Genomic DNA, 11308 nt, shown 5'->3' with positions numbered 1-11308 from the left:
ATACCGGTGCAGTTGCTCACATTTGTAACTCAAAGCAGGAGCTGCGGAATAAGCGGAAACTGGCGAAGGACGAGGTGACGATGCGGGTCGGGAATGGTTCCAAGGTCAATGTGATTGCCGTCGGCACGCTACCTCTACATTTACCCTCGGGATTAGTTTTAAACCTTAATAATTGTTATTTAGTACCAGCTTTGAGCATGAACATTGTATCGGGATCTCGTTTAATTCGAGATGGCTACTCATTTAAATCTGAGAATAATGGTTGTTCTATTTATATGAGAGATATGTTTTATGGTCATGCTCCTGTGGTGAATGGTTTATTCTTAATGAATCTCGAGCGTAATGCTACACATGTTCATAGTGTGAATACCAAAAGATGTAAGGTTAATGACGATAGTCCCACATACTTGTGGCACTGCCGCCTTGGTCACATAGGTGTCAAACGCATGAAGAAACTCCATGCAGATGGACTTTTAGAGTCTCTTGATTATGAATCATTTGACACATGCGAACCATGCCTTATGGGTGAAATGACCAAGACTCCATTCTTAGGAACAATGGAGCGAGCAACAAACTTGTTGGAAATTATACATACCGATGTGTGCGGTCCAATGAGTGTTGAGGCTCGCGGTGGCTATCGTTATGTTCTCACCCTCACTGATGATTTGAGTAGATATGGATATATTTACTTAATGAAACACAAGTCTGAAACCTTTGAAAAGTTTAAGGAATTTCAGAGTGAGGTTGAGAATCAACGTGACAGGAAGATCAAGTTTCTACGATCAGATCGTGGAGGAGAATACTTGAGTCATGAATTTGGCACACACTTAAGAAAATGTGGAATAGTTTCACAACTAACGCTGCCTGGAATACCTCAGCGTAACGGTGTGTCCGAACGTCGTAATCGCACTCTATTAGACATGGTGCGGTCTATGATGTCTCTTACCGATTTACCGCTATCTTTTTGGGGCTATGCTTTAGAGACTGCTGCATTCACTTTAAATAGGGCTCCGTCAAAATCCGTTGAGACGACACCGTTTGAATTATGGTTTGGAAAGAAACCTAAGTTGTCGTTTCTAAAAGTTTGGGGATGCGATGCTTATGTCAAGAAACTTCAACCTGAAAAGCTCGAACCCAAGTCGGAAAAATGCGTCTTCATAGGATACCCTAAAGAAACTATTGGGTATACCTTCTACCTCAGATCCGAAGGCAAGGTCTTTGTTGCCAAGAATGGATCCTTTCTAGAGAAGGAGTTTCTCTCGAAAGAAGTAAGTGGGAGGAAAGTAGAACTAGATGAAGTATTGCCTCTTGAACCGGAAAATGGCGCAACTCAAGAAAATGTTCCTGAGGTGCCAGCACCGACTAGAGAGGATGTTAATGATAATGATCAAGATACTTCTGATCTAGCTTCTACTGAAATTCAAAGGTCCACAAGGACACGTTCCGCACCAGAGTGGTACGGCAACCCTGTCTTGGAAATCATGTTGATAGACAACGGTGAACCTTCGAACTATGAAGAAGCGATGGCGGGCCCGGATTCCGACAAATGGCTAGAAGCCATGAAATCCGAGATAGGATCCATGTATGAAAACGAAGTATGGACTTTTGACTGACTTGCCCGTTGAACGGCGAGCCATAGAAAATAAATGGATCTTTAAGAGGAAGACAGACGCGGATGGTAATGTGACCATCTATAAAGCTCGGCTTGTCGCTAAGGGTTATCGACAAGTTCAAGGGGTTGACTACGATGAGACTTTCTCACCGGTAGCGAAGCTAAAGTCCGTCCGAATCATGTTAGCAATTGCCGCGTTTTACGATTATGAAATATGGCAAATGGACGTCAAAACGGCATTCCTTAATGGTTTCCTTAAGGAAGAATTGTATATGATGCAGCCGGAGGGTTTTGTCGATCCTAAGAATGCTGACAAGGTGTGCAAGCTCCAACGCTCGATTTATGGGCTGGTGCAAGCATCTCGGAGTTGGAACATTCGCTTTGATGAGATGATCAAAGCGTTTGGGTTTACACAGACTTATGGAGAAGCCTGTGTTTACAAGAAAGTGAGTGGGAGCTCTGTAGCATTTCTCATATTATATGTGGATGACATACTTTTGATGGGAAATGATATAGAACTCTTGGACAACATTAAGGCCTACTTGAATAAGAGTTTTTCAATGAAGGACCTTGGAGAAGCTGCTTATATATTAGGCATCAAGATCTATAGAGATAGATCAAGACGCCTCATAGGTCTTTCACAAAGCACATACCTTGATAAGATATTGAAGAAGTTCAATATGGATCAGTCTAAGAAGGGATTCTTGCCTGTACTGCAAGGTATGAAATTGAGCTCGGCTCAAAGTCCGACCACGGCAGAAGAAATAGAAGAGATGAGTATCATCTCCTATGCCTCAGCCATAGGTTCTATTATGTATGCCATGCTGTGTACCAGACCCGATGTAAATCTTGCCGTAAGTTTGGTAGGAAGGTACCAAAGTAATCCCGGCAAGGAACACTGGACAGCGGTCAAGAATATCCTGAAGTACCTGAAAAGGACTAAGGAGATGTTTCTCGTTTATGGAGGTGACGAAGAGCTCGTCGTAAAGGGTTACGTCGACGCTAGCTTCGACACAGATCTGGATGACTCAAAGTCACAAACCGGATACGTGTATATTTTGAATGGTGGGGCAGTAAGCTGGTGCAGTTGCAAGCAGAGCGTCGTGGCGGGATCTACATGTGAAGCGGAGTACATGGCAGCCTCGGAGGCAGCACATGAAGCAATCTGGGTGAAGGAGTTCATCACCGACCTCGGAGTCATACCCAATGCGTCGGGGCCGATCAAGCTCTTCTGTGACAACACTGGAGCTATTGCACTTGCCAAGAAGCCCAGGTTTCACAAGAAGACAAGGCACATCAAGCGTCGCTTCAACTCCATTCGTGAAAATGTTCAAGATGGAGACATAGAAATTTGTAAAATACATACGGACCTGAATGTAGCAGATCCGTTGACTAAACCTCTCCCTAGGGCAAAACATGATCAACACCAGAATTCCATGGGTGTTCGATTCATCACAATGCAACTAGATTATTGACTCTAGTGCAAGTGGGAGACTGTTGGAAATATGCCCTAGAGGCAATAATAAAAGCATTATTATTATATTTCCTTGTTCATGGTAATTGTCTTTATTCATGCTATAATTGTGTTATCCGGAAATCGTAATACATGTGTGAATAACAGACACCAACATGTCCCTAGTAAGCCTCTAGTTGACTAGCTCGTTGATCAACAGATAGTCATGGTTTCCTGGCTATGGACATAAGATGTCATTGATAACGAGATCACATCATTAGGAGAATGATGTGATGGACAAGACCCAATCCTAAACATAGCATAAAGATCGTGTAGTTCGTTTTGCTAGAGTTTTGCAATGTCAAGTATCTTTTCCTTAGACCATGAGATCGTGCAACTCCCGGATACCGTAGGAGTGCTTTGGGTATACCAAATGTCACAACGTAACTGGGTGACTATAAAGGTAGACTACGGGTATCTCCGAAAGTATCTGTTGGGTTGGCACGGATCAAGACTGGGATTTGTCACTCCGTATGACGGAGAGGTATCACTGGGCCCACTCGGTAATGCATCATCATAATGAGCTCAAAGTGACCAAGTGTCTGGTCACGGGATCATGCATTACGGTACGAGTAAAGTGACTTGCCGGTAACAAGATTGAACGAGGTATTGGGATACCGACGATCGAATCTCGGGCAAGTAATATATCGATTGACAAAGGGAATTGCATACGGGGTTGATTGAATCCTCGACATCGTGGTTCATCCGATGAGAACATCGTGGAGCATGTGGGAGCCAACATGGGTATCCAGATCCCGCTGTTGGTTATTGATCGGAGAGTCGTCTCGGTCATGTCTGCTTGTCTCCCGAACCCGTAGGGTCTACACACTTAAGGTTCGGTGACGCTAGGGTTGTGAAGATATGTATATGCAGTAACCCGAATGTTGTTCGGGGTCCCGGATGAGATCCCGGACGTCACGAGGAGTTCCGGAATGGTCCGGAGGTAAAGAATTATATATAGGATGTTCAGTTTCGGCCATCGGGACAAGTTTCGGGGTACCCGGTATTGTACCGGGACCACCGGAAGGGTCCCGGGGGTCCACCGGGTGGGGCCACCTATCCCGGAGGGCCCCTTGGGCTGAAATAGGAGGGAACCCAGCCCATAGTGGGCTGGGGCGCCAGCCCCCCAAGGCCCATGCGCCTAGGGTTGGGGGGGAACCCTAAGGGGGGCGCCCCCTTGCTTGGGGGGCAAGCCCCCCACCCCTTGGCCGCCGCCCCCCCTGGTAGATCCCATCTACCAGGGCCGGCGCCCCCCCCTGGCACCCCTATATATAGTGGGGGGGAGGAGGAACTTGTAGCCCACGCTTTTGGTGCTTCCTCTCTCCCCGTTACTTCTTCCTTTCTCGTAGTACACGGCGAAGCCCTGCTGTCGTGACGCCCTGCATCCACCACCACGCCGTCGTGCTGCTGGATCTTCATCAACCTCTCCTTCCCCCTTGCTGGATCAAGAAGGAGGAGACGTCTCCCGTCCCGTACGTGTGTTGAACGCGGAGGTGCCGTCCGTTCGGCGCTGGTCATCGGTGATTTGGATCACGTCGTGTACGACTACATCAACCTCGTTCTAACGAACGCTTCCGCTCGCGATCTACAAAGGTATGTAGATGCATCTCGTGACTCGTTGCTAGATGAACTCCTAGATGATCTTGGTGAAACGAGTAGGAAAATTTTTGTTTTCTGCAACGTTCCCCAACAGTGGGGTGAGCCGCTCCTCGGCGCCAGACATAGATGATGGAGGTGGAATATGGGGACGGCTGCTGACAAGAAAGGATGGAGGAGAAGGGAAGGGGTATTGCGCTGTGGATCCATGGGAAAGAAAGCTAGGGTTCATGGAAACAATCCCCACACGGTGAGGCGGAGCAACACAGGAGGGTGTCCTCTTGGTCAGCCACCATGGCTGATGTGGGTCGGCAAGGGGCTGGAGAAGGAGCTGGGCGAAGATGCGGTAGGCAACGGGAGGTGGCGAGGTGCGGGCGGCCATGGGAGCGAGTGGGGAGGAGGCGCCGCCGGGTGGGCAGGAAGCGGCGTCGAGGGGTGGAAGGAACGAGGAGGAGGGGATCCCTTTTTACTGCTAGTAGTCTAGGGTAGTTCACCCTGAGCGATATTGGCCACAGACTGGGTCGCCTAACCCTTCGCTGCCTCATGGGCCAAGGATCATATGGGTCCAGTAGCAGTCACATAGGAAAAAAACCTGTGTGGTAACTAAACTTTACACCGAACAGTAAAATCCAACAGTGAAAAATCACTGGGCGTGCCTATCGGATGGCCAACATGTGTGCGCATGGGAGAGGCCTCAGATGGGCGGGTTGCCCAGCGTGATTTATATGTTCAATGTGGTTCAGATTTTGAATAAGCTCTCACATAGTTCGTTGCTATAGCTTGAATGGCAAAAGCAGAACGAGGTAGAGGAGTCACAACCACCCATTTTACGAGAGTTAGTTTGTCTCTTGGTGCTTGAGCAGCCTATTATCCCGTTGCATACAAATTCATGAGAAGTCAATGGTTTTTCTCCTGCACCTTGCTAGACAGCGCCACCTAATAAGCTATGTTTGGATATTGTTGAAGGTTACCACATATTCAATAAAGTTTGTTATTGTAACAAAAGTTTAAGTAAATTGTCGCCGAAGTTGTTATAAGATGCACAATGAAGTTGGAGCACGGTATCCACATAGGATATTTCAGCAAAAAAGAGAGATCCACATAGGATGATACCCGCCGAATACATTATATCATCTTTTTATTCATTTTTTCAAAAAACAGATGTGCACGCAGACAAGCACGCACTTTACCCCTTGATGTGAAACATGCACATACATACCATATTATTCATATAAGCATCTCCAAGAAACTAAGGTCTTAGGTAAACCACCACAAACACATCACGACACATCGCCTACCACTAAGGAAAAAAAGAGAAAGAAATACTTTTTTGCTTCAAAAAGATTTTAGCTCCCTTCAGAGAAGTATATAGTCTCAAGATCCTGGCAGCGAGGGGAGTCAAAAAAGGCATGTGGCACGAGGCTCTCATGAAATACGAGGAATCTGGGATCTAGTACACTATCGAATTTGAAATCTCCGCGAATCACCCTCTTATCTTTGAGATGGTACATCCTGGCCATGTCACATTTAGGACATCCGATGAGGATGGCACCATTCCCAAGAGAGATGACCTTGCTCACCGATACTTCATCGCGTTTGGAAAGTACGGGCATCGGCACATGGGCTCGATGGAGCAATGTCCAGGTCTCCGCCTTGTGGTCTTGTAGGCCCCATATGTCTAGGGATGTCAAGCATTCTGACATAGCCGTGACACAGAGCTCCCCATCGAGCTCAAATAAGGATGTCCTCACGGTATTGTCTGGCGAGGGTTGGGACATGAGCCGGAATGTCTCGGAAGCCGTGTCGAATGCTAGCATCTTTCTGGTGTGGTAGGCTTGAGGGTGCTTAGAGAGCCAATGTAGGTTTCCACGATGAGCCACTGGAACCTCGTACTTTGGTAACCTACCGGATGGGTCGGAAGGAGCTGGCCCCAGTTGACGTGGTAGGATGGCACCGGCCGAGAGGATGTAGTAGCGACGCCTCGTCTCAGGTTTGAAGTTAGAAGTAAATTCTTCCTCCTCTTTCTGAATGGCATGACATAAAAGGCGATACTCGCCGGAAGAAGTGTGGAAGTAGAAGTCGCACTCGAAGACCGAGCAGTAGGATTGCCGACCCAACTCAGGCAGGTTGGTCCACTGCCTGGTGGCCGGGTTGCAGATGACGAAGAGGGCCCAACTTTGTTTTAGCACACGCAGACCATCAAGAGAATACAAGACATTCTCAAAGTTGCCGGAGGGGTCATGGTCGCAAAGGAAGCGGTATATCTGCTCCTGCGTCGGCTCGAGAGACATGGCTTGCACTGCCGGGTATTGGTCACTGGTGAATTGGACGACCATCTCGCGGGGGCGGCTGGCGGCGTGGGCGATGAGGAAGGAACGGTCGGTGGTGACACGATGCCAGTCCTTGCAGACGGCACGACAACGGAGCACCGACACGGAAGGGAGGCGGACGAGGATGTGCACCAGAGCGTCGTCGCTTAGAGCGTGGATGCCTCCACCTGAGGTCTCCATCGATTCGATCGGTGGTGCAGCCTCCAACTTGACGCCACAAAGCAGTGTTGGCGCAGACCGGCGACTTCTTGTCCGCCTAGTTGAAGCAGAGGAAGACTCACCGCCTTGCCTTCCCTTATCTCATCATGTATATATGCTAGAATATATAACCGTATTCGTTTTGTATAGTTATACGGTTGTATATGTGTAGTCCTTGTATAGGTGTCCGTATATTGTACGATACGAACTCTGCCCTGTAACCTACATATATTGATCAATACAGGGCACCACAACGTGTGGTTTCCCCAATCTTACATGGTATAGAGCCTAAAAACCTAACCCTAGCCTGTGCCGCCCTCCTCCTCCTTCCGCTGCCACTGAAGCCACCACCCCTCTCGCCGCCACGCCCCGATCGCCGCCTCCATGTCGCAGCCCGACACGGACGCCACGAACCAGGCGCTGGCTGAGGCCAAGGAGCGCCAGGACGCCAAAGCCACCGAGGCCGCCAAGGCCAAGCTGCCTCTCGCGACCGCCCCCGATGGATCTGGGACGAGCGCAGGGTCTTTCTCCTTGACCTCGCTGCACGCCCAGGCCGTCGGCCTGCACTCCATCAAGGGACACGTTCCCGTCGAGCTCGCGCTTGACACCGGCGTTCACCGTCAGTGGCGCACCTTCTTCCGCGCCGCTTGCCGCAAGTATGCCCTCCTGGATCACCTCGACTTCGATGCCCCCAACGCGCCGACCCCGGAGTGGTCTATTCTCAACGCCACCGTCGTCTCTTGGCTCTATGGGTCTGTCTCGCTCAGCATCCTCGACGCCGTCATGACGCCCGGTGACGACCCCCTCGCCGTCGATCTCTGGAATAGCATCAACGGTCTCTTCGACGACCACAAGATCAATCGTCAGCTCCACCTCATGGCCGAGCTCGGCGATGTCAAGATGGGAGAGATGAGCATGGCTGACTATCTTCAGAAGGTCAAATCCCTCTCCGATGGCCTTGCGGATCTTGGCGCCCCCGTTGATGATGCCGAGATGGTGGTCAACTGCCTCAACGGCCTCTCTGAGCAATACGAGGCCGCTGCTGATCTAATCTCCCTCATGCCGGGCATGACCTTCGCGCAGTGCCGCTCATTGCTCGCGCTCCAGGACATGAAGCGCAAAAATCGCCATGCCCGCAACTCAGACACGGCCCTCTTCACCAACACCACCGGCAACCCTGGCAAGGCCTCTGGAAAAGGAAAGAAGAAGAAAAAGGCCGCCGCAGGCGCCGCCAAGGACATCATCCCGGCGCCCGCGACGTCGCCGGCTGCCACTCCTTCCTGGCCGTCACCACAGCACCCCTGGAACGGTGCCATCCAGATGTGGCCCTATGGCCAGGGAGGCCTGCTCGGCCGTGCGCCGTCCGCCTTCGCCTCTGCTCCAGGCTACGCGCCCCGGCACACCCCGTCGCCGCATGCGTTCTACGCCCAGAACCCGTACGGCATTGCCCCCTACGGTTCCGGCTACACCCCTGGACAGTCCTCCTATGGACTCATCAGCCCGGCTCCATCATCACCGGCGTCAACAACTGCTTCGTGGGACCAGGCTGCGCTCATGCATCAGTTCCAGACCATGGGGCTGCAACCACCCACCCGGGAGTGGGTGATGGACACCGGCGCCTCCTCCCACTTCGCGTCCGATCCCGGTATACTCACCTCCGTGTCTCCCCCCTCCTCCTCTCAGCGTGCTGTCGTTGTCGGTAACGGTTCCACCCTTCCGATCACCGGTACCGGGCGTGCACGTCTTCCTATTTCCACCACCTCTCATCCTCTTTATCTTCGTAATGTCTTAGTAGTTCCTAACATAGTTAAAAACCTTTTGTCTGTTCGTCAGTTCACCATTGATAATCGTGTCTCAGTCGAATTTGACCCTCTTGGTTTTTCTGTGAAGGATCTTCTATCCAGGACCGAGATTCTCAGATGCAATAGCTCCGGAGCTCTCTACTCCATCCGCCCCTCCTCTACCAGCCAGCCACACGCCTTCTTCGTTGTCGATGCAGCACTTTGGCACCGCTGGCTTGGGCATCCTGGGTGGCCCGTCATGGAGTCATTAGCTCATTCTTCGATCATCCCTAGGGAAAAGAATAAAAGTAGTTTGTGTCATGCTTGTCAGTTAGGTCGTCATGTTCGTCTTCCTTTTTCTTCCACCAATCATGTAACCACTACTCCATTTCAAATAATTCACTGTGATTTGTGGACATCTCCTGTTGAGAGTATTTTTGGCTTCAAGTATTATCTCGTTTGTCTCGATGATTTCACTCAGTATGCATGGGTTTACCCTCTACGGATTAAGTCTGAAGCCTTCTCGCATCTGTCATCCCTTCATGCTTTAGCGCTCACCCAGTTTAGTGCACGCTTGCAGGCTATTCAGTGTGATAATGGTCGTGAGTTCGATAATTCACTCCTCCATTCGTTTGCCCAGCACCATGGAATTGCACTCCGCTTTTCATGTCCATACACTTCACAACAGAATGGCAAAGCCGAACGCATTATTCGTACTCTTAATGACATTACTCGTACACTCCTCATCCAAGCTAGTATGCCACCTCGTTTTTGGGTCGAAGCTCTTCACACCGCCGTTATGTTGCATAATCGGCTACCTTCTAAGGCAATCTCGGATCGTATTCCTTTTCGTGCCTTACTTGGCGTAGATCCTGCCTATGCTGGTCTTCGGGTTTTTGGATGTCTATGTTACCCCAACACCACAGTTGTTGCTCCGCACAAACTTGCGCCTCGCTCCGTGCCATGCGTGTTTCTAGGGTACCCATCCCGGCATCATGGCTATCGTTGCCTTGATCGCTCCACCCAAAAGATCATCATCTCCCGTCATGTAGTGTTCGACGAGTCAACCTTTCCCTTTGCCTCCCCTCCGTCTTCGTCACCTCCCACTCCTTCCCTGCACACTTATGATTTTTTGCAGGGTACTGAGCAGCCGGTCTCGTTGATGCTGTTCACCGTGCCAGGCACGGTGACCCCGGATGTGGCCCCACGGCCGCCGCCACAGTCGCCGTCGCCACCGCCACGGTCCCCTCCACGGTCGCCGCCACCGACCTCGCCTCGGTCGCCGCCATCGACCTCGCCCCTGTCGCCTCGGGCACGGGCTTCTGTCGAGGGCCCTGCTGGGAGTCCTGATGGCGGCCCTGCTGGGAGTCCTTCTCCTACTGCAGCCGCGTCACCACCGGCAACGCCGTCGCCGACTCCTGCTGCTGTGGATCCACCTCGGACCCGCCGGCCGCGGGCCCCTCCTCCGCCACCATCCCACGCCATGGCCACTCGTGCTAAACAGGGAATTGTGCAGCCAAAAATGATATTTGATCTTCATGTTGAGGGTTTATCTCCAATACCGAAGACTTATCGTGGTGCTCTCAAGGATCCAAATTGGCATTCCGCTATGGTTGAGGAGTATGGTGCTCTTCTCTCCAACAACACTTGGGACCTCGTTGATCCACCTCGCAATGCTAATATTGTTACTGGTAAGTGGATCTACCATCACAAGATGAAGTTTGATGGTTCTTTGGATCGCTACAGAGCTCGTTGGGTGCTTCGTGGATTTACTCAGCGGGAAGGTATCGACTTTGATGAAACTTTCAGCCCGGTCGTTAAGCCAGCCACTATTCGAACAGTGCTCTCTCTTGCTCTCTCTAGTGACTGGTCCATTCATCAGCTTGACGTCAAGAATGCATTCCTTAATGGCACTCTCATCGAGACTGTTTATGCTCGTCAGCCTTCTGGGTTCACTGATCCTCGTTTCCCTGATAAGGTTTGTCGTCTCAACAAATCACTCTATGGTTTGAAACAGGCGCCTAGAGCATGGTTTCAGCGGTTTGCTTCGTTCATTGCATCGGTTGGTTTCATTGGCTCCAAGTCCGACAGCTCGTTGTTCGTCTATCGGCGTGGTGCTGACATGGCCTATCTCCTGCTCTATGTGGATGACATTATCCTGACTGCATCTTCCTCGACATTGTTGCACAGTTTGATTGCCTCTCTTCGTACCGAATTCAGTATGACAGATATGGGTGATCTTCATTATTTTCTGGGCATCTCTGTCACACGCAGCAAG

General features: G+C 50.5%; 2 protein-coding genes across 2 annotated transcripts; one reads left to right on the top strand and one right to left on the bottom strand.

The window, feature by feature from the left end:
- Positions 1-6067: 6067 nt before the first annotated feature.
- LOC147967642 (F-box protein At5g49610-like) lies at positions 6068-7231 on the bottom strand. Its single transcript, XM_087523203.1, has one exon. It carries the CDS (start codon positions 7229-7231, stop codon positions 6068-6070), a length of 1164 nt encoding a protein of 387 aa, XP_087379329.1.
- Positions 7232-7633: 402 nt separating this feature from the next.
- Positions 7634-9177, top strand: LOC147967641 (uncharacterized). The gene is made up of 2 exons (XM_087522801.1): positions 7634-8894; positions 9140-9177. The coding sequence occupies exons 1-2, from the start codon at positions 7634-7636 to the stop codon at positions 9175-9177; spliced, it is 1299 nt and encodes a 432-aa protein (XP_087378927.1).
- Positions 9178-11308: the final 2131 nt, after the last annotated feature.

Source organism: Triticum urartu, chromosome 5A (assembly GCF_056163025.1).
Source record: "Triticum urartu cultivar PI428250 chromosome 5A, HENAU_Tu73, whole genome shotgun sequence".
Lineage (NCBI taxonomy): Eukaryota > Viridiplantae > Streptophyta > Magnoliopsida > Poales > Poaceae > Triticum > Triticum urartu.
This window is presented reverse-complemented; position numbering and strand designations above follow the sequence as displayed.